Genomic DNA, 22,877 nt, shown 5'->3' with positions numbered 1-22,877 from the left:
GGGGGCTCCAAGCCCCATCCAACCTGACCTGAGACACTGCCAGGGATGGGGCAGCCACAACTTCCTTGGACAACCTGGGCCAGGCTCTCCCCACCCTCAAATTCCAGAATTTCCTCCCCATCTCCAACCTCAATCTCCCCTTTCTCTCCAAGTTTTAACCCATTTCCCTTCTCCTCTCCCTACCCCCCTTGTCCAAAGCCCTCCCCCAGCTTTCTTGGAGCCCCTTCAGATATTGGAAGGTTGCTCTGAGCTCACCTGGGAGCCTCCTCTTCTCCAGGCTGAACAACCCCAATCCCTCAGCCTGGCTTCCCAGGGAGGTGCTCAGCCCTCTGAGCATTTGAGTGGCTCTGCTCTGGACACCTTCCAGGAGCTCTGTGTCCTTCAACACCTCCAGGGATGGGGCAGCCACAGCTTCTGGGGGCAACCTGGGCACCCAGGGGCTCAGCACCCTCACCCCAAAGAATTTCTCCCTCCCTCCCTCCCCAAGAAACAGAATCCTGGAATGGTTTGGGTTGGAAGAGAACTGAAAGCTCAGCTCATTCCAACCCCCCTGCCATGGGCAGGGACACCTCCCTCCCAGATTGCTCCAAGCCCCATCCAACCTGGCTTTGAACATTGCCAGGGATGGGGCAGAGACTCTTTTCCTGGGCAACCTGGTTCTAAAGCTCAGCACCCTCACCCCAAACAATTTCTCCCTCCCTCCCTGCCCAAGATCTCCTCTCCATCTCCCCTCTTCCAGCTGGAAACCCTTCCCCCTCGCAGGGTCCCATCCCTCCAGGCCCTTGTCCCAAGTCCCTCCCCAGCTTTCCTGGAGCCCCTTCAGGCACTGGAAGGTGCTCTAAGGTCTCCCCATGGGATCCTTCTCTTCTCCAGCCTCAACACCCCCAACTCTCTCAGCCTGGCTCCAGAGCAGAGCTGCTCCAGCCCTCCCAGCAGCTCCAGGGCCTCCTCTGCACTGGCTCCAACAGCTCCGTGTCCTTCTGCTGCTGGGGACCCCAGAGCTGGACACAGCTTTACCCCAGGGGGGGCTCCCATACTAAACATCAGCACCCAGATGCCCACCCATGGGTCTGCAAATGAACCCCACCAGTAGATCCCACACTCCACCCAGTCCTGGGTGAGGTGGTGCTGGGGTCATCTTGCCTTCCCTGCAGGACACTGGAACCAAATAATGTCACAAAAGCCATTTTTCTCATTTCTGTAGCCAGGTAACGGGCTACAAAACCTCTCAGCTGAAACTCTCAGAGTCAGGCATGGCAGGAGAAGAGTTAAAACCAAATCCCTGGGTATCAGACCCTATTTTTTGGGTCCTTTCCTTTTTCCTTTTTTCTTTCCTCTTTCCCCTTTCTCCTTTCTCCTTTTCCCTTTCCCCTTTCTCCTTTTCCCTTTCCCTTTTTCTTTCCTTTCCTTTTTCCTTTTCTTACCTTTTTCCTTTCCTTTCTTTTTTCATTTTTCCTTTCATTTTTCCTTTCCTTTCCTTTCATTTTTCCTTTCATTTTCCTCATTTTCCTTTCCTTTCCTTTCATTTTTCCTTTCCTTTCCTTTAATCTTTCCTTTCCTTTCCTTTAATCTTTCCTTTCCTTTCCTTTCCTTTTCTTTCCTTTAATCTTTCCTTTCCTTTCCTTTCCTTTCCTTTCCTTTCCTTTCCTTTCCTTTCCTTTCCTTTCCTTTCCTTTCCTTTCCTTTCCTTTCCTTTCCTTTCCTTTCCTTTCCTTTCCTTTCCTTTCCTTTCCTTTCCTTTCCTTTCCTTTCCTTTCCTTCCCTTCCCTTCCCTTCCCTTCCCTTCCCTTCCCTTTTCCTTTTTTCTTTCCTTTTCCTTTTTTCTTTCCTTTTCCTTTCCTTTTCCTTTCCTTTTTCCTTTTTTCCCTTTTTTTTGGAAGATGAGAAGCTGCCATCTGCAGTTTGGGCACTGGAGGGTGCCATGTCCCCATCTTCTGCTCCTCCAGCATCCTCAGCCTCCTCCCCCTTCTCCCACCCCAGCCTTGGCACCTCCTCACTCCATCAGCCCTTCCCTCACCTTTATCTCATCTCTGCCTTAGAATTCCAGTAAAAAAATCCTTGGGACAGCTGAGAAGGTGCCTGGATCCCAATGCCACCTCACCCATAACACATTAAACCCTCCAGGGTGGGATGAAACACAGGAGCAGGGACCAGCAGCAAGGCTGGGCTGCACTTTGGGGATTTTTCTTTTCCTGGTAGCAGGTGAAAAATTTGCTTTAAAAGAGCAAATCCAAAGTGGAGGTGATGTCCCCTCAAGAAGGAATGGTCCCCACTCATGGGGACATCAGGGGACATCAGGGGATGGTGTCTGCTCTATCTCTGGCTGGGGTATGGAGCAAGTGCTGACATTTGGGGTGTGCTGTGATTTTTTTTCTTCTGCTGAGACATGCATGAAAAAGCAATAAAAGCAGAGTTTTGTCCTCCCTGTAGATATTTTTTCCCTTCTGATGAACTTTGGAGCTTTTCCCCAAGTAAATCTCCCCCCTCACACCCCTTCCCCTGGTGGGAAATGTCCCCTTATAACCAAGGGAGCTGAATTTTTGATTTATTCAAAGCCTGTGATGGAGCCCAGGTGTCCTTCCACCCCATCTCCTCTTTGAACCCTGGCAAGATCCATCTCCCAATGCCCAAAATGTGCCCTCAAACCCAAACTTCCAACACTTTGCCAACCAAGGAAAACCTCTAGGACCTGTCCCCCCAAAAAAGGGGGCAAATCCCAGATGCTCAGGGATGTCCATGGAGCTTCTCTCCAGCTATTAACCCTTCCCACAGCCACTCAGCTCCATAAATCCACCACCAATCCCATGTCAAGAAGGCAGAATACCCCCAAACTTGCTTTCTGCAGGGCCAGCACCACTATTTTGGCACCCATGGGACAATTTGCCACCACCACCCACAGCACAGCTCAGCTGAAATCACTGATTTATCTCCACATGGGGAAACTCCACCATTCATAACCCCCCAAAAAACCCTCTGGTTGCCTCCAGCTTCTTGTTGGAGGGCTGGACAAAGAAGGTCTCAGTGCATCCAATGCCCTGGAGACCTTGCAGCTCAGTAAAAAACCAGTCACCCAGTAAAAAACCATTCACCCCAGCCCAGTGTCTTTACCTCCTGATGTCCAAGTGAGCCTGTAGCCTGTTGCTCCTTGGACAGGGCTCCACCTTGCTTGGAGGGTGGTGGTGGTTTCATTCTCCAGCAAGATGCTTTTCACTGGCAGGAGCTTCACTGAATGGGGAGGAGGGAAAAAACCTTTCAGAGCATCAACATTGCTGGCTGCCCTCCCCATCTTCCAGTTCCTTCAAGCCCATCTCTGACTTGGAGAGGGATTTTTTTTTTTTTTTTTCTTCTGCTCACAGAAAAGCAGTGGTGAAAGCAACCAAATCTGTGAGCACTGATTTCCAAGCCTCTAATGAAGTTTGGGTGCAAAACAGGAGGGGAAGAGAAGCTCTGGAAGATCTCCCACCCTTCCTCCTAAGCAGGGGGATGGTGTTCAAGGGTGTCCTGGCTGTGCATGTGATGGGGGAAGAGCAGAACTCAAAGCTGGGGTTGGGAAGGAGCTGCTGAATGCTGCCCCTTTGATAGAATAATCACATTATTTGGCTTGGAAAAGATCTTTGGGATCATCAAATCCAACTTTTAACTCAGCCCTGCCAAGGCCACCCCCACCCCATGTCCCTCACCCCTACATCTCAAGGGTCTGAAACCCCTCCAGGGATGATGGGGACTCCAGCCCTGCCCTGGGCAGCCTGGGCCAGGCCCTGACAACCTCTTTGGAGAAGAAATTGTTCCCAATCTCCAACCTAAACCTCCCCTGGTGCAACTCGAGGCTGTTTCCTCTTGTTCTATCACTTACTCCTTGGGAGAAGGAACCCTCTGGCTCCAACCTCCTTCCAGGGAATTGCAGAGCCAGGAGGTCTCCCCTCAGCCTCCTTTGCTCCAGGATCAACACCCCCAGGTCCTCAGCTGCTCCTCACACGTTCTCCAGAACCTTCTCCTTCCTCTCCAACCCCTTCTCCGTCTTCTCCAGCCCCTCCTCCATGCTCTCCATCCCTTCTCCTTTCTCTCCATCCCCTTCTCCTTGCTCTCCAGCCCCTTCCCCAGCTCCATTCCCTTCTCTGGACACTCTCCAGCCCCTCAATCTCCTTCTGCTCCTGAGGTCCCCAGAACTGACCCCAGGATTGGGGGTGCAGCCTCCCCAGTGCCCAGCACAGGGGGACAATCCCTGCCCTGCTCCTGCTGCCCACCCCACTGCTGAGCCCAGCCCAGCCCAGTCAGGATCCTGGTGGCCACCTTGGCCACCTGGCCACACTCTGCCTCATTTTTAGCCCCTCTTGACCAAGGTAGATGGAAATCCCCCCAGCTCTGAGGTGCTGATCAAGAGCAAAAAGGTGTGAAAATGAATTCTCAGGGTAAGAAGGGACCAAACCTCTTACATGTTCTCCCCAGAGCAGCCACGGGCTGGCTGGGTCCCTGGGGGTACACAGCATAGATGCTGATGCTGTACTCCCTGTCTTCCTGGAGCTCACCCAGCAGGTGGGAAGAGGCATCACCCTCCAGAACCTCCTCATAGCTCACTCCTTCTCTGTGGGCTGGAAAATCAAGGAGAAAAAGTGATGGTGGTGAAGCCTTTCCACCTCCTGCCTACATCCCCTGGTGATGTCTCCACAAACGTGCACAAGGAGTCGGTTCAAGTGCAAAGTTGAAAGGTTGGGGAACCCACATGGTGTTGCTGAGTTAGGTTTTGACATATCCATGGTGTCCCAGCCTTCCAGAGGTGAGACTGAGCCATTCCAAAAGCTGGAACTCAGCCCATATCCTCACCAACATCCTCAGGCATCCGAGGAGCAAAACCCAACCATGGAAGGTCTGGATGTGACAGTGCAAATGGGTACAAGGCCCCCAGAGCACCATCCTCAGCTTCTTCTTCAAAAAAAACCTTTCAAAGGTCTCTTCTCCCCTATCCTGGGGGAATCAAACTATCTGGAAGAGGTTAAACCTGGCCTCTTTCCAGGAGCTCCTTCCAGGAGGTCTGTGCTGTCTTGTTCCTTGGCCAAAATGACATTTTCCCTGCCTTTGGGTCACTGCTCCTTTTAAAGCCAACTCTGAGAAAAATGAATAAAGTCAGAATTTACCTCTGGGGATGTAGATTTTGTAGCCTTCCAGTTTGCCCACTGGAGGTGTCCAAGCCACCTTCAAGCTATGAAGTCCTTCTTCTACCACACGGAAATTGGTGACAGGAGGAAGAGGTGCTTTGGGGCAGAAAAATATTGCAGAAAATGGTGGGAGAGGGCTGGAATGAAGCACCATGGCAAAGAAAAATCCCTTCTCTTCAAAAACAGAGCCACAAAGGTGAGCAGCACCAGTTCTCCCCCTTTTCTCGGCTGGAACCTCAAAAGCAACCACCCCACTCCCACCAAGCCCTTGTACCCCACTCCCACCAAGCCCTTGTACCCCACTCCCACCAAGCCCTTGTACCCCACTCCCACCAAGCCCTTGTCTGCTTGAAAAGTGAGTGGAAAAAAGTTCAAAACAAAAATGTTTGTGGGTTTCCTCTTTCAAGGGAGTTGGGAACAGGTTGGATGAGACTTGGAGCAACCTGGGTTAGATGAGAGGTGTCCCTGCCCGTGGAGCTTGGGGGGGATGAGCTCTGAGCTCCCTTCCAACCTCAGCCATTCTCTGTTAATATGAGAAGAGATCAAATGACTTTATTTCCACCCAAAAAGACATTTCATCTGATTCCTAGCAAGTCCTTATGAGTACTTTATTTCTTCATCTGGTCAGAGACCTTTCCTGAAGAAGACAAACAATTTAAGACATCACAGGGTGTGGGAGTTGGGGAAAAGACATGGAAGAGAAGAAGAATTTTTTTCAAAAACCCCTGGCCAAGTAGATTACTTCAAGTTGTGCCAGGGGAGGTTTAGATTGGATAGAAGGAACAATTTATTCTTAAAAAAGGTTGTCAGGGCCTGGCCCAGGCTGCCCAAGGCAGGGCTGGAGTCCCCATCATCCCTGGAGGGGTTTCAGAGCCCTGGAGATGTGGGGATGAGGGACATGGGGTGGGGGTGGCCTTGGTGGTTCTGGGTTAATGGTTGGACTGGACGTTCCTAAAAGTGTTTTCCAACCAAAATGATTCCATGACTTGGGGCTTCACCAAAACCAGGGAGGGAAGCAGAATTAATGCACCCTTAAAACTTGAAACACCTTAAAGTAATGCAGGGATTTTGGGGACAGAGTCTGCTCCACCCATCACCTCTGACCCATGGTCTTGCACCCCAAGGTTTGGCCCAGAGTGAATTTGGTCCTTTTTTCCCAAGAACCTCAACATCACAGCCATGTGACAGGAAAGGAATCTGATTGCAATCCCAGGGGCTTTGATCATTTCATGGGACCAGAGATCACTGGTTGGGACATTTCCTAAAGGCCACCTTGGGGTTCACCTGGAATGAAACAAAGCCCTAAGTGCATGTAAAGTGCCAATCCAGACTTTTTAGACCATCCACTTCCAAACCCAAGGTGTTTAAAGGATAAATCTGGCCATAAAACCCACGTTGGTGTTTCCCAACCCAAGGTCTCCAAAAATTTTGTCATCTCAGGTCTGGGGGTTTCACGCTCCCTGAATCCCAGCTGAGGTTGATTCAGTCCTGCTGGTAATTAATTAAATCAGAAGATGGACCCTCTGCTTCCAAGTGGGATAACCACATGGGTTATCCCCCCCACAACCCTCCACACCCCAAACCATGGACATTTCCCCAGCTGTTCCTCCTGCCCATCCACCCTTCCCTCCTTGCACATCTGGTTTTGGGGGGTTGTTTTCTTTTTTTTTTTTTTTTTTTTTCCTGTGCCCACCCAGAGGGGGAACACACAGGGATGGACTCCAGAAATAAAACACTCACTTGTTTTCCCCTGGATGGCTGCTGCTTCCCCCAGGGCATCTGCATAGACACCTCTCACCATGAGGACATACTTGGTGTTGGGTTTCAGATCTGTCACCAGCACGGTGTTTCTGTCACCATCCACCACAATCTGTCACACAGGGGGACAAAAAGCATCATGACACCTCTGTGACACCCACGTTTCCATCCCTTCTACTCTGCTCTTGGGAGACCCCACCTCAAATAGTGTGTCCAGGTCTGGTGTCCCCACCATAAGGACATGGATCTGTTGGGATGAGTCCAGAGGAGGCCACAGAGATGATCCAGGGGCTGGAGCAGCTCTGCTACCAGGAGAAAACTGGGATTATTCTGCCTGGAGAAGACTCCAGGGGGACCTTAGAGCTCAACAAGTCCAAGTGCATCCAGGTCAGGTCAGTCCCAGTTACAAGCTGGGTACAGAGAGGGTTGAGAGCAGCCCAGGAGAGAAGGATTTGGGGGTGTTGGTTGGTGAGAAGCTCAAGGTGAGCCAGCAGTGTGCTCCTGGAGCTCAGAAATCCAACCCTGTCCTGGGATGCATCCAGAGGAGCAGGGCCAGCAGATCAGGAGAGGGGATTCCCAGCCTCTGCTCTGCTCTTGGGAGACCCCCAGCTCCAATCCTGCCTCCAGGTCTGGTGTCCCCAGCAGAAGAAGGACATGGATCTGTTGGGATGAGTCCAGAGGAGGCCACAAAGATGATCCAGGGGCTGGAGCAGCTCTGCCATGAGGAGAGGCTGAGGAGCTGGGAGTGTTGAGACTCCAGGGGGACCTTAGAGCTGCCCCCCAATCCCTGAAGGGAACCTCCAGGAAGGCTGCAGAGGGACTTTTCAGAAGAGTGTCCAGTGCTAGGAGAAGGGGAAATGGTTTGAAAGTGCAGGAGAAGAGGTTCAGCCTGGAGCTTAGGAAGAAGTTCTTCAGGAGGAGGGTGCTGAGACTCTGGAACAGATTGCCCAGAGAAGTTGTGGCTGCCCCCTCCCTGGAGGTGTTCAAGGCCAGGTTGGATGAGGCTTGGAGCAACCTGGGCTGGGTGAGAGGTGTCCCTGGGCATGGAGCTTGGAGGAGATGAGCTCTGAGCTCCCTTCCCACCTCAGCCCTCTAGGAACATCCTACAACTCAAACCTTTCAACATGGCAAGAATTCAAGACCTTTCTTTATCTTTCCAAACACTGCTGTGTTCCACAGAATTGTGACTAAACCTACACCACATGACTGCTGAGAGGACTCAATCAACCCTCAGGCTCTTTTAGTTCAGAGTTTCAAATGACCTTTAAGCTACAGCTCATGGGGCAAGATGAGATTTAGGGAGATTGAGGTTGGACAGTAGGAAGAAATTCTTTAATTTGAGGGTGGTGAGACCCTGGGACAAGTTGCCCATGGAAGCTGTGGCTGCCCCTGGAGGTGTTCAAGGCCGGGTTGGATGAGGCTTGGAGCAACCTGGGCTGGATGAGAGGTGTCCCTGGACATGGAGCTTGAAGGAGATGAGCTCTGAACTCCCTTCCCACCTCACCCATTCCGGGATTTTTGCAGCAGGTTAGGAGCATGAGGCTGCACATCTGGTGCAAAGTGACTTCCATGAGCAGCAGCCTCATAAAAAGCATCAGCTCCAAACAGTTGGCACTGACCCAGGACACTGCCAAGGGTGGGATTCATGAGTTATCCCAGAAGAAAAACTCCATGGAAACTCAGACAGCACAAAGTTGAGGGTGATCCTCAATCCCCTTAATAAAAAATATGGAGGAAACACGACCAACCTTGGCCAAGAAAGTTTCTTTTCAGCTCATTGAGGGAGATTTCAGTTTAATCTGAGTTCAGAGAAGTGGAGACAACTTTGGTGCTTCCACTTTGTTCTTCAGAGCTTCTGAAGCAACCAAGGATGATAATTCTCTTGAAGCAGAATCTTAACAATTAATGCAATTAATAATCTTAACCTTAATAATTTATGTTTTCAGAGCTGTGCTGAAATCAAAGCTTTCAGGCAGACATTTCTTGCCTTCAGTCTTGCTCTCAAGACTTCTGGGGTGAAACCAAGCTGAACCAGAGCAAGGTGGTACCCAGGGCAGCACCTTTCACACAAGGACATGGAAAATTCAGCACCTAAATCCATGGAGATGTTACCAAGATGAACAGCAAGAGGAAGAGGGGATGCTGCTGGAGAACTGGATGGGCTGATTTGAGAGGTGGGATCATAGGAGAGAAAGAAGAGCTTCCCACTGACCTGTTCTCAGCAACCCAAATGAAGGTTCTGCCAGTTCCATGCCCCATCCTTCTTCCCCCCTTCCTTCCCACCTCATCCCACCCAGAAAATCCATCCCACCCCAACAGCAAAGCCAAAAATCAGCACAAGCACCCAACACATCTGCAAATCCAATGGACCATCTATGGGTTTTGCTTCAAGATTCAGGAATGTTGATGTTGGATGGGGCTTGGAGCAACCTGGGCTGGTGGGAGATGTCCCTGCCCATTGCAGGGGGTTGGGATGAAATGATCTTGGAGGTCCCTCCCAACCCCAACCATTCTGTGGTCCCTTCCAATCCAACCCATTCTCTGGTCCCTTTCAACCCAACTCATTCTGTGGGTTCCTTCCAACCCAAACCATTCTCTGGTCCCTTCCAACCCAACCCAATTTCTGGTCCCTTTCAACCCAACCCATTCTGTGGTTCCTTCCAACCCAACCCATTCTGGGCTCTCTTCCAACCCAACCCATTCTGTGGTTCCTTCCAACCCAACTCATTCTGTGGGTTCCTTCCAACCCAACCCGTTCTATGGTTCCTTCCAACCCAACCCATTCTATGGTTCCTTCCAACCCAAACCATTCTGTGGTTCCTTCCAACCCATTCTCTGGTCCCTTCCAACCCAACCCAAATTCTGGTCCCTTTCAACCCAACCCATTCTGTGGTCCCTTCCAACCCAACCCATTCTGTGGTTCCTTCCAACCCAACCCATTCTCTGGTCCCTTCCAACCCAACCCATTCTGTGGGTTCCTTCCAACCCAACCCATTCTGGGCTCTCTTCCAACCCAACCCATTCTGTGGCCCCTTCCAACCCAACCCATTCTGTGGCCCCTTCCAACCTAAACCATTCTCTGGTCCCTTCCAAACCAACCTGATTTCTGGTCCCTTCCAACCCAACCCACTCTCTGGTCCCTTCCAACCCAATCTCTTCTCTGTTCATTTCCAACCCAACCCATTCTCTGGTCCCTTTCAACCCAACCCACTCTGTGGTTCCTTCCAACCCAACCCATTCTGTGGTCCCTTCCACCCCAACCCATTCTCTGTTCACTTCCAACCCAACCCATTCTGTGGGTTCCTTCCAACCCAACCCATTCTGTGGTCCCTTCCACCCCAACCCATTCTCTGTTCACTTCCAACCCAACCCATTCTGTGGGTTCCTTCCAACCCAACCCATTCTGGGCTCCTTTCCAACTCAACCCATTCTGTGGTTCCTTCCAACCCAACCCATTCTCTGTTCACTTCCAACCCAAACCATTCTCTGGTCCCTTTCAACCCAACCATTCTGTGGTCCCCTCCAACCCATTCTGTGGGTTCCTTCCAACCCAACCCATTCTGAGCTCCTTTCCAACTCAACCCATTCTGGGCTCCCTTCCAACCCAACCCATTCTCTGGTTCCATGATTCTATGACATGTTGCCCATGCCTTGGGCTTTGACTGGGATGGCTGAGGAAGATGATGGTGTCTCCTAACCCCTAATTAACCCCTCAGACCTTCAACTGATGCTCTGCAAGATGGAAACGAAGCTCTACCTGCTGCTGGTCCTCTGCAATTGGCTGTCCTGAGGGCAGCAAGGGATGAAGATGGACGTGGTAGCCCCTCACCCTCCCTGTAGCTGGCATCCAGGTGAGTCTCAGGGAGCTGGGGCTCTGCTCACTGACATGGAGGTCCTGGGGACCAAGGATCTCCTCAGCTGGAAAAAAAGAAGAAGGAAAAAGTTTTGGGTTGGGTCGTGATGGCACCAGAGCTGGACACGTGCAAGAGATTTTGTTGATGGAGCCAACGTGGTGAAGGCAAAGAAAGTTTTGGGTAGAGATGGTCAGCTGGGAGATGTTTCCAAGCTGCCCCACCAAGTTTTCTTTTTGGTAAATTCCTTGGCAGCACAAGAAAGGGAAAAAAAAATTGGGTCTGGTGGGATTTCTCCTGGAAATTTCTTCTTCATGGAGCGGGCAGCAGCTCTTTCCTTGCCTTTCTCCTCACTGCCACCAGGGAAGAGTCTGCCAGAAAGCTTGAACTCTCCATGGAAGGTCACAGGAAGGCCTGAAGTGCTGGAGAACCATAGGAAAAGGAAAAAAAAAAGAAAAAGAAAGAAAAAAAAAAAAAAGAAAAAGGCAAAGGAAAGAAAAAATAAAAGAAAAAAAAGAAGAGGAAAAGAAGAAAAGAAAAAGAGAAAAAAGAGAAAAGAAAAAAAAGAGGAAAAAAAGAAAAAAAGAGAAAAAACTAAAGAAAAAAGAAAAGAAAAAAGATAAGAAAAAAAGAGAAAAGATTAAAAAATAAAAAAAAAGAAGAGGAAGAAGAAGAAAAAAAAAACAAAGAAAAGAAAAAAAGAAGAGGAAAAAGAAAAAAGAAAGGAAAAGGAAAAGGAAAAGGAAAAGAAAAAGGAAAAGGAAAAGAAAAAGGAAAAGGAAAAGGAAAAGGAAAAGAAAAAGAAAAAGAAAAAGGAAAAGGAAAAGGAAAAGAAAAAGAAAAAGAAAAAGAAAAAGAAAAAGAAAAAGAAAAAGAAAAAGAAAAAGAAAAAGAAAAAGAAAAAGAAAAAGAAAAAGAAAAAGAAAAAGAAAAAGAAAAAGAAAAAGAAAAAGAAAAAGAAAAAGAAAAAGAAATAGAAATAGAAAAAGAAAAAGAAAAAGAAAAAGAAAAAGAAAAAGAAAAAGAAAAAGAAAAGGAAAAAGAAAAAGAAAAAGAAAAAGAAAAAGAAAAAGAAAAAGAAAAAGAAAAAGAAAAAGAAAAAGAAAAAGAAAAAGAAAAAGAAAAGGAAAAAGAAAAGGAAAAGGAAAAAGAAAAAAAAAAAAAAAAAAGAAAAAAGGACCCTTTAAAGACTTGGGTCAAGCTCCGCCCCAAGCTTTCATCATCTTCTCACAAGCTGATGTGCCAAGAGAGGGGCACAAAAAAAAAATTCCTTGTCCATCACCACTGGGCTGATTGCATCAGCATCTCCTTGGGGAGGGCTCTGGGTCTCTTTGGAGAGCTCTTTGGCTGCTCCTTGCATCTCCAGCAAGGAATAAAGTTCCATCTGAGCTGTGGATGAAGCCCAGGATGAAAGAAAGGTGCCAAGGGGCAGAAATGCTGCCCCAGCCCCTTGCTGCTCATTTTGCCAGGATCTGCTATCACCAGTGGCCTGGTTTGGGCCAGGAGAAAGGGGATTTTCTGTCTTGTGCTTTTGCTTTCAGCTCAGTCTCTTGTCAGGAGCTGCACTTGCTGAAATTCACAGCAAGTTTCTCAGGCAGTGGCTGCTGCTGGGACTGAGCCCACTCCATGGTTATAGTTACTGCTGGAGAATGGGCTGCAGAGCCAAGGACACTGCTCAGCTCTGAGGAACATTTTGCCCTCCAAAAGGAGAAAAGGAGTCAAGAGGTCCCACCTGAAACCCTCCTGTGGGGAGGAACAGACAAGAGAAATGACCAGAATTGACCAAACAGAGGATTCCATCCCATCCACCTCATCCTCAGGAGAAATTGGAGGGATCCCCAGGCTCAAAGCCCTTCCTGCTTCCCCTTCTTCCCCTCTCCCTCTTTGCTTCAGCATCCTGGGAGGATTCCATCCCTTCCTCTGCCTCTGCTCCTGATCCATCCCAGCCTGAATCTGTGTGTTCCTGCCTCCAGCTCCCAACTGCTCCTGAGCCCAGGATTCCAGCCTGGACTTTCCCAGGGCTGCCCTGCAGCCTCAGTGGGGATGGGAGAGTTCTTGGGGGAAAGGGGGGAGGAACCTGGGATCAATTTTCCTGTAGATTTGTAGAGATTTAGTCATTTTTCCTATTTCTCATTCCTGTTCCATTCAAGCTGTGTAGTTTAGTTCCCAACCCATCAGTCTCTCTCCCTTATTCTCTCTCCTTTCTCTATCAGGGAGATGAGGGGGAATTAATAGACAGTATCAGTTATTTGGTTTAATTGCCAGGGCAGTGTTAAACCCTGACAACCAGACAAACCCTGGAGATGAAAATCCATCAAAACCCAGAGGACCAGTGAGCTCCAGGCAGCAGATACTCCAGGAGGATGGCTGCTTCTCCAAAGGAGAGGTCTAAAGGTCTAAAGATGACCACAGAGGGTGTGGAAAATCCATCTCTGAGGTGTGATGGGCTCATCCAAGGCTTGGGAAAGGGGTTGGTTTGAGGAGGATGAAAGGGAGAGCCCCAACTCACCTTTTGGGGTCTGTTGGATGGGTTTTGGGGGCTCTGAGGCAGTGGAACAGAGCCTGCTGGAGAGTTTGGGGGCCAGGTTGTGGAGGAGGTGGAAATCTTCAACGTAAAGTAGGTGTTCTGCAGGGGGATCTGAAGCTATTTGGGTCAGCTCATCCTTGTCAGCATCCTTAATTCCTAGAAAAGGAAAAGAGGACATCAAACACCCTCTCCCTGGGACAGGCCAGGGATGTCAAGTAGGAGCTTGGAAGTCCTGGTGGCCATAGGGAAGGATGAAACAAGGAATGGAGACTCCAGGTGGATGGGCAGTGGGGAAGAAGGTGAAAAAAACAAGGAAAAGAGGTCAAGGTTTTCCCCAGAAATTAGAGAAAATCTCTAAAGAAGTTAGAGATTTAGGGAAATCTAGGGGTTAGAGATTTAGGGGAAGAGGTTAGGGATTTAGGAGATTTAGAGGTTGCTAATGGGTCAAGAGGTGAAAATCTCTCTTGGGGTTCAGGGTGAAAAGGAGCAGAGTAGGATCTGGTCTCATCCTTCCCATTGGATACAGACATTGCTGAGGGATGAGCAAGTAAAGGGATTTTGGGATGCTGGGTGATAATTGCAGGGTTTTCCTGGGGTGGAATTTTAAAAATGAAGGGGGGAACCCCACAAAGACCCAACCCTCCTCTAATTTTTCACCTCACATTGGTCAGAATTGACCTGGTTGTCCTCTCCAAGGGAACACAACCAGCAGATCCTTTTTTCCTCTGAAATGTTTGGGGAAGGGATGGATTTGACATGGAATGAACAACTGCATTAGCCCTTGGGAGAAGGGAAATGCCAAAACATTTCCTTGCCTGTGAAACTATTTGGATGGACATCATCTACATGGCTGAAGTCAGTCTCTGAACCCCATTAAGAGAAACCTTCAAAAGTAAAAATACTTTTTCCTTTCCTTTTTCCTTTCCTTTTTCCTTTCCTTTTTCCTTTCCTTTTTCCTTTCCTTTTTCCTTTCCTTTCCTTTCCTTTCCTTTCCTTTCCTTTCCTTTCCTTTCCTTTCCTTTCCTTTCCTTTCCTTTCCTTTCCTTTCCTTTCCTTTCCTTTTTCCTTCCCTTTCCTTTCCTTTCCTTTCCTTTCCTTTTTCCTTCCCTTTCCTTTCCTTTCCTTTCCTTTCCTTTCCTTTCCTTTCCTTTCCTTTCCTTTTTCCTTTCCTTTTTCCTTTCCTTTTTCCTTTCCTTTCCTTTTTCCTTTCCTTTCCTTTTTCCTTTCCTTTCCTTTCCTTTCCTTTCCTTTCCTTTCCTTTCCTTTCCTTTCCTTTCCTTTCCTTTCCTTTCCTTTCCTTTCCTTTCCTTTCCTTTCCTTTCCTTTCCTTTCCTTCCCTTCCCTTCCCTTCCCTTCCCTTCCCTTCCCTTCCCTTCCCTTCCCTTTCCTTATTCCTTCCCTTGTTTCTTTTTTTTTCCCCTTTTTTTCTTTTTTCTTTTTTTTCCCTTTTTCCCCTTTTTTTCCCCCCCTTTTTCTTTCCTTTTTTTAAATCCCACACCAAAACATTTTAACTCCTGGGGAACAATTTCTAGAACTGGCAAAGCCCTTTTGGGAAAGCCACCCAAGCACTTGGGTCCTGCACTGCTGCAGTTGGTGGTGGCTCAGCCTGAGGATGGGTGCAGTGTTTTTTTTTTGGAGAAGGGGGATCTTATGGATCAGGAATCTTCCCCCAGTGTGTGAACTGGTGCCCACACCCTACCTGCTGGTGGGGCTCCACCTAACTTCTCCAGACATACCCACAGCAAACACTGTCACCCCTCCATCCTGCAGGACCCGGGCTGCATCTTCAACTGGGTCACCAGATTTCCCATCCGTGATCACAACAACTACCTACAAGAGGTGGTGTAAGAGGCAGAGGGTGAAAAAACACAAGAAATGGGGTTTTTTTCATTCAGAGGACACTGGGGGAGTCACCATCCCTGGAGGGATTTAAAAGGCATTTGGATCTGGTTCTTAAGGACATGGTTTAGGAGTTGATTATGGTCAAAGGTGGGACTGGATGAGCTTGGAGGTCTCTTCCAACCTAAATATTGTGGGATTCTTTAATATGAGGAGGCCACAGAGATGGCTGTAGGATTTTCCCACTGACAACCTTGGGTGAAGTCCAACCCGTGGTGGGTTTGGCAGTGCTGGGTTAACAGTTGGGCTTGATGGACCTTAAAGGTCCAAAAAGGGTCTGAACCCCTCTGAAAATGTGATGCCTCAACCCCAAATTAAAAATCAGATTTAATCAAATTAAATTATTGGGTTTAATCAAATTAAACCCAACCAGCTCACCCAGGCCTTCAGGTAAAGAAGCAGAGGGCTCATCCCTCCTGATGGTGACACCAGGGAGGGAGGTGACAACCCTCACCTTTGCTGCATCCTCTGGGACCGTGTCCAGGTGAGACATGGCACGAGCTGCAAATGCCAGGGCTGAGCCTGTCTTCAAGCTTCCACCTTTGAAGGAGAGATCCTGGATTGCCACCAGCATCTCCTCAATGGTCACATAATCCGTGAGCTCAATATTCATCCTGGGAATGAGAAAATGGGGGGGATTTGGATGAATGAGAAGGAAGAAAACTCTGCTGTTCCCGCGAGGATGCTTGGGGAAGGGTCAGGACCAGAAGTGATGGTGACATCCAGATGGTGACATCCAGATGGTGACACTGAGTGTGTGTGTGTATGCAAAAAAAAAAGGCCAAGGAAGTGAGCCTCAGAGCCCTGTGAGTGCCTACAGCTGGACAGCAGGGAATTTCTTGTAGCTGTGTTAAAAAAAATCCTTAATGAGTTCCTGGTGTCTGAGCATCTCTGGTGACGCCACTGGGGCTTGGACTTTTGCTCTGCTCTTGCAATGGTTCAGCTGAGCAGCACAAAAGAGATCTTTAACCCTGGGGACATGCCCCTTCAGGCTCTGGAAGCTGCTCTAAGCTCTCCCCTTCTCTTCTCCAGGCTGAACACCCCCAACTCTCCCAGCCTGGCTCCCACATTTCCCATCTTCAGGGACTCCTCTGCTTCTGCAGCATTCAGGGATAATGAGGAGAAAAACAAGGAGCAAGAATTCCATGGGATTAATGAGGGCAGGGTGGTTTTTACACTTGATGTAAAAAGAGGCAACCAGAGTCCATTCTGTGATCCTGGATTGCCACCAGCATCTCCTCGATGGTCACATAATCCGTGAGCTCAATATTCATCCTGGGAATGAGAAAATGGGGGGGATTTGGATGAATGAGAAGGAAGAAAACTCTGCTGTTCCCACGAGGATGCTTGGGGAAGGGTCAGGACCAGAAGTGATGGTGACATCCAGATGGTGACACTGAGTGTGTGTGTATGCAAAAAAAAAAAAAGGCCAAGGAAGTGAGCCTCAGAGCCCTGTGAGTGCCTACAACTGGACAGCAGGGAATTTCTTGTAGCTGTGTTAAAAAAAATCCTTAAGGAGTTCCTGGTGTCTGAGCACCTCTGGTGACACCACTGGGGCTTGGACTCCTGCTCTGCTCTTGCAGTGGTTCAGCTGAGCAGCACAAAAGAGATCTTTAAAACTTGGGACATGCCCCTTCAGGCTCTGGAAGCTGCTCTAAGCTCTCCCCTTCTCTTCTCCAGGCTGAACACCCCCAACTCTCCCAGCCTGGCTCCCACATTTCCCATCTTCAGGGACTCCTCTGCTTCCCCAGCATTCAGGGATAATGAGGAGAAAGACAACGAGCAACAATTCCATGGGATTAATCAGGGCAGGATGGTTTTTACACTTGATGTAAAAAGAGGCAACCAGAGTCCATTCTGTGATCCTGGATTGCCACCAGCATCTCCTCGATGGTCACATAATCTGTGAGCTCAATATTCATCCTGGGAATGAGAAAATGGGGGGGATTTGGATGAATGAGAAGGAAGAAAACTCTGTTGTTCCCGCGAGGATGCTTGGAGAAGGTCAGGAGCAGAAGTGATGGTGACATCCAGATGGTGACACTGAGTGTGTGTGTATGCAAAAAAAAAAAAAAAAGGCCAAGGAAGTGAGCCTCAGAGCCCTGTGAGTGCCTACAACTGGACAGCAGGGAATTTCTTGTAGCTGTGTTAAAAAAAATCCTTAATGAGTTCCTGGTGTCTGAGCATCTCTGGTGACACCACTGGGGCTTGGACTCCTGCTCTGCTCTTGCAATGGTTCAGCTGAGCAGCACAAAAGAGATCTTTAACCCTGGGGACATGGTTGCCCACCTAGAGGGCACAGAAATGGGGAGCTGGTGGCAGAATCATTGAACCATTTTGGTTGGAAAAGACCTTTTAGGTCCCCGAGTCCAACCCTTAACCCAGCGCTTCCAAGGCCACCACCAAACCCTGTCCCTCAGCACCACGTTTAGATGGCTTTGGAATACCTCCAGGCTTGGTGATGCCTTGAGGAGCCTTTTCCAGGGCTGGAAAACCCTTTTGGTGAAGAAAAATGAACTCACTCACCTTGGTTTCTCCTTGTAGAGTGCCACTGCCAGCCGGACACCCCCTCTGCCCATCGCCGCCTTCTCGAAGGAACGTGCCAGGATGCTGATGAAATCCTTGACCACCTCTGAGCTCCCCTTCCCTGCCCCTTGTGACAGCCCCACGAGGAACAAAATGTCTGCCACCTCTGCTGTCCTGCAGGCTGAAAGGAGAAGAGGAGAAGAAAGGTTTATTCCACACTATATGATGAGCCAGCCTGGAGAGAAACCCCTCCAAGCCACGAGGAACCCCAAGAGAGACCCTTGAGGAAGAAAGTCCAGGGTTAGGTCCAAGGCCAAGCATGGGCTTCTTCCCAGAGGGAAAGGCTCTTTAACTTCTTCTAAATTCCCCATTTTGGTGTTGCCACCTGAGGAGGGTTCTCCTCTGAAGCACAAGCACTGAGGTGCAGGTCCATCGAAGCGTGGAGGTCTGGAGGACATGATGGGAAGAAGAGGACAACCCAGGGGTTGCAGAGGTGTAGAGAAAAACACCACTGAAACCTGGGGATGCTGCATCTCTGCCACCCCACCCAACCAGGCTCTTCAGACCCAACGTGAGACATGGGACCACCTGGCCATGCAGCCTTTGCCAACCCAAAACCAGCCCAGTCTCAACTGAATTTAATTTTCTTTAGGCATCCAATAAATTTATTTCATGGGTAGGTGCCCTGGTTTGGGCCAGGAGAAAGGGGATTTTCTGCCTTGTGCTTTTGCTTTCAGCTCAGTCTCTTGTCAGGAGCTGCACTTGCTGAAATTCACAGCAAGTTTCTCAGGCAGTGGCTGCTGCTGGGACTGAGCCCACTCCATGGTTATAGTTACTGCTGGAGAATGGGCTGCAGAGCCAAGGACACTGCTCAGCTCTGAGGAACATTTTGCCCTCCAGAAGGAGAAAAGGAGTCAAGAGGTCCCACCTGAAACCCTCCTGTGGGGAGGAACAGACAAGAGAAATGACCAGAATTGACCAAACAGAGGATTCCATCCCATCCACCTCATCCTCAGAAGAAATTGGAGGGATCCCCAGGCTCAAAGCCCTTCCTGCTTCCCCTTCTTCCCCTCTCCCTCTTTGCTTCAGCATCCTGGGAGGATTCAGCACCCTCACCCCAAACAATTTCTCCCTCCCTCCCTCCCTCCCTCCCTGCCCAAGATCTCCTCTCCATCTCCCCTCTCCCAGCTGGAAACCCTTCCCCCTCGCAGGGTCCCATCCCTCCAGGCCCTTGTCCCAAGTCCCTCCCCAGCTTTCCTGGAGCCCCTTCAGGCACTGGAAGGTGCTCTAAGGTCTCTGCACAAACTTACAGGATTTCCAGGGTTGGAAGGGACCTTTAAGCTCATCCAATTCCAACCTTTTTCCCATGGGCAGGGACACCTCCCACCAGCCCAGGGGGCTCCAAGCCCCATCCAACCTGACCTGAGACACTGCCAGGGATGGAGCAGCCACAACTTCCTTGGGGCAACCTGGGCACCCAGGGGCTCAGCACCCTCAAATTAAAGAATTTCTCCCTAAGATCTCCTCTCCATCTCCCTTCTTGCAGCTGGAAACCCTTCCCCCTTTTCCTGTCACTCCATGGATGGAGACATCTTTTTCTGGCAGGCAGAGAGGTGCCCACTTCTTGAGTGCCCACATTGATTTCCTGATGCACCCCTTGGCTGGGGCAGCACCCAGGTTGGAAGAGACCTTCAAGAACATCTCATTCCAAACCACACAGGCAGGGAAACAACTCCCACAGCCCAGGGGGCTCCAAGCCCCATCCAACCTGACCTGAGACACTGCCAGGGATGGGGCAGCCACAGCTTCTGGGGGCAACCTGGGGCTCAGCACCCTCACCCCAAACAACTTCTCCTTAGGATCTCCTCTCCATCTCCCTTCTTCCAGTTTAAAGCCAATTTTTTCCTCATCCCACCCCTCCAGGCCCTTGTCCCAAGTCCCTCCCCAGCTTTCCTGGATCCCCTTCATGCTCTGGAAGCTGCTTTAAGCTCTCCTCTTCTCCAGGCTGAACACCCCCAACTCTCCCAGCCTGGCTCCCACATTTCCCATCTTCAGGGACTCCTCTGCTTCCCCAGCATTCAGGGATAATGAGGAGAAAGACAACGAGCAAGAATTCCATGGGATTAATCAGGGCAGGATGGTTTTTACACTTGATGTAAAAAGAGGCAACCAAAGTCCATTCTGTGAGATGCTGAGCCAGAGCTCAGCACTTTTCCAGAGGGGTTCAGGTTTGGGAATGAAAGCCAGAGTGTTTGGAGTTTGGATCAGGTACCTGAAGCTGTCACTGGAAACCTGTGATGTTGAATATATTTGGATTGGTACCTTCTGGAGAAAATACCACCAGAGACAGCTGTATTAATCACAGGGGGATATGATTTTATTTGAAATTTTCCATGCACTTCTGAAATTACCACGTTTCATCAATCACAGGTTTGCCAGAGACATCTGTAAACCTTGATTTATTGCACTGTTCTCAGCTCTGAATTAAACAGCACCAGAGCTGAGTACCTGGGCTTAATTGATGGGCAGAACTTAATCAAGTTAATTTTGCAGCTGATGCCAAAGCTTCCATTAACTCCTTGGTGAATTTACTTGTTTTAGCCCAGGTGAGTTTACACCCCCAAAGCCTGGGGGCTGCTTGCTGCAGAAAAATTTTGGAGAGGGATAGGACCCCCTGGCTTCTACCCAACCCCTGACAGCCCTGGGAGCTCTGGATTCACTCTGTAGGATGCTCACAAGGAGCCTCCCCCCTCCTGCAGGACCCTGAGGTTACAGAAATACCCTGGATCATCCTGTATCTCCAAGAGGCTCTTTTTTGGGTCCTTTTCTTCCCCAAAGCTCATTTTGAGGTTGCACAGAGAGCCAGGGAGGGGATGAGCCCCACCATGACCACATCTCTGTGTGTTTCTCCATGGCAGCAGCACAAAAGAGCAGCTTGGGAAAGGTTTTTGTCACCCTGATGTGTCTCAGCATCCCCCCCAGGTGCTGCATCCATGGCCAATTGTCACTCACACACCTTCCTGAGAGGCCCCAGCTCTGTCCTGAACCACAGCCACTGCCAGGGCAAGGATCTGGGCAAACAGCATTTTCCTGAAGGAAGGAAATCTGCTGGATTCCTGGAGTCAGCAGACAGCCTGGAGAGACATTCACCTGCAGAAGAAAAGAGGCATTGGTAGAACCCCAGAATGGGTTGGGTGGAAAGGATCTTAAAGCTCACCCAGTCCCAACCCCCTGACATGAAAGAGAAAATTCCCACCAGCCCAGGGGCTCCAAGCCCCATCCAACCTTCAATACCTCCAGGGATGGGGCAGCCACAGCTTCTGGGGGCAACCTGGGCACCCAGGGGCTCAGCACCCTCACCCCAAGAATTTCTCCCTCCCTCCCTCCCCAAGAAACCAGAATCCTGGAATGGTTTGGGTTGGAAGAGAACTGAAAGCTCAGCTCATTCAACCCCCCTGCCATGGGCAGGGACACCTCCCTCCCAGATTGCTCCAAGCCCCATCAACCTGGCTTTGAACACTGCCAGGGATGGGGCAGAGACTCTTTTCCTGGGCAACCTGGTTCTAAAGCTCAGCACCCTCACCCCAAACAATTTCTCCCTCCCTCCCTCCCTCCCTCCCTGCCCAAGAATCTCCTCTCCATCTCCCTCTCCCAGCTGGAAACCCTTCCCCCCTCGCAGGGTCCCATCCCTCCAGGCCCTTGTCCCAAGTCCCTCCCCAGCTTTCCTGGAGCCCCTTCAGGCACTGGAAGGTGCTCTAAGGTCTCCCCATGGGATCCTTCTCTTCTCCAGCCTCAGCACCCCCAACTCTCTCAGCCTGGCTCCAGAGCAGAGCTGCTCAGCCCTCCCAGCAGCTCCAGGGCCTCCTCTGCACTGGCTCCAACAGCTCCTTCTGGTGTTGGGCTCTCCAGAACTGGACACCAAAGTGAACATTTGCAGTTCCTTCACCCTGCTGCATCTGGAGCATTCAGCAGATGATGCTCCTGAACCTGTTTGTCTGCTCACGACAGAGGTGAAAAGTTTTCCCCTGGAGGATAACTCCTTGGGTGGAGTCCAAGGGAAAATTTCCAGGTGGCTGAGCAGATGTTGCAGACATGGGGATCAAGAGATGGTGGAAAGAGAAGAGGAGATGGGAGTGGAAAAAAAAAAAAAAAAAAGAAAAAAGGTGAGGAAGTCAAGTGATGAAGGGATTGGCTGCTTGCTGGCAGCCAGCTCAGCCTTTCTCAGGTTCCTCACACTTGGGGCTGGATTTTTTCCAGGAGGTTGCTTCATATTGCCAAGTGCTCCTCACTCAGCATGACTGAGAGGACTGGGAGCCAGGAGGAAGAAAAAAAATACAACTAATAATGAAAAACATCCCAGCCTAAGGTCCAGCATTCCTGGTCTCCTGCAAGATAAATTCTCCAAGCAGATCCCTGTTGCCATTTCACTTTTTCAAACAAGAGCACTGAGCAAGGGAAAAGAGGCTTGTTTGGGGGGGACCCAGCTCCTGCTCAGGATGTCCTAAGGACAGTTGGACCCTGTTACCTCCATCCCACAAAATCCTGCAGGATCTCCAGCCTAAGTCTGTGCCTCTGCCCTGCTTGGGATTTAACCTCAGTGGGGTCCCACAAGGCCACCAAAAAGATAAACCCAATGAATTATGCCTGTAAAAGCCTCCTGTGATGAGACAAGCCTGGAATCTTCCTCTAGGCACAGAATCACAAAATGGTTTGGGCTGGAAAAGGTTTTTCAAGGTCCTCTAATCCCAACATCTTCAACCAGAACAGGATGCTCAGAGCCCCATCCAACCTGGCCTTGAATATTTCCAGGGATGTGGCTTCAACACCTCTCTGGGCAACCTGGTTCTCAGCACCTTCATTGTGCCCCAATTTCTTCCTAACACCTCATCTAAATCTCCCCTCTTCCAGTTAAAACCATCACCCCCTCTCCTAGCACTACAGACCCTGAAGGTTGTCCCCATCTTTTTTATGGGTCCCCTGTAAATCATGAAAAAAAACCACCATAAAGTCCCTCTGGAGCTTCTCCAGGCTGAACAACCCCAATTTTCTCAGCCTGGACACAGAGCAGAGCTTCTCCAGCCCTCTGATCATCTTCATGGCCTCCTCTGGACCAACTCTAACAGCTCCATGTCCTTCTTGGCAGAGAAAAGGGAGAGAATCCCC

At 49.7% G+C, this 22,877-nt stretch overlaps 1 protein-coding gene across 1 annotated transcript in view; it reads right to left on the bottom strand.

Moving 5' to 3' along the window:
- Window positions 1–20,800, bottom strand: part of LOC139791758 (collagen alpha-1(VII) chain-like) — a 128,618-nt gene extending 107,818 nt beyond the window's left edge. The window contains exons 1-10 of the mRNA XM_071734356.1: window positions 20,731–20,800; window positions 17,715–17,895; window positions 15,643–15,802; window positions 15,026–15,119; window positions 13,272–13,445; window positions 10,669–10,829; window positions 6,894–7,023; window positions 5,133–5,249; window positions 4,434–4,589; window positions 3,109–3,225 (exon numbers count right to left, since the gene is read on the bottom strand). Of these exons, the coding sequence (XP_071590457.1) occupies window positions 3,109–3,225; window positions 4,434–4,589; window positions 5,133–5,249; window positions 6,894–7,023; window positions 10,669–10,829; window positions 13,272–13,445; window positions 15,026–15,119; window positions 15,643–15,802; window positions 17,715–17,895; window positions 20,731–20,800 (1,360 nt within the window). The remainder of the gene's footprint in view (window positions 1–3,108; window positions 3,226–4,433; window positions 4,590–5,132; window positions 5,250–6,893; window positions 7,024–10,668; window positions 10,830–13,271; window positions 13,446–15,025; window positions 15,120–15,642; window positions 15,803–17,714; window positions 17,896–20,730) is intronic.
- Between the last annotated feature and the right edge of the window lie 2,077 nt (window positions 20,801–22,877).

Source organism: Heliangelus exortis, chromosome 1, assembly GCF_036169615.1.
Source record: "Heliangelus exortis chromosome 1, bHelExo1.hap1, whole genome shotgun sequence".
In the NCBI taxonomy this organism is placed as follows: domain Eukaryota; kingdom Metazoa; phylum Chordata; class Aves; order Apodiformes; family Trochilidae; genus Heliangelus; species Heliangelus exortis.
Note: the sequence above shows the minus strand (reverse complement) of the source record. Positions and strands in the feature narration are given on the sequence as shown.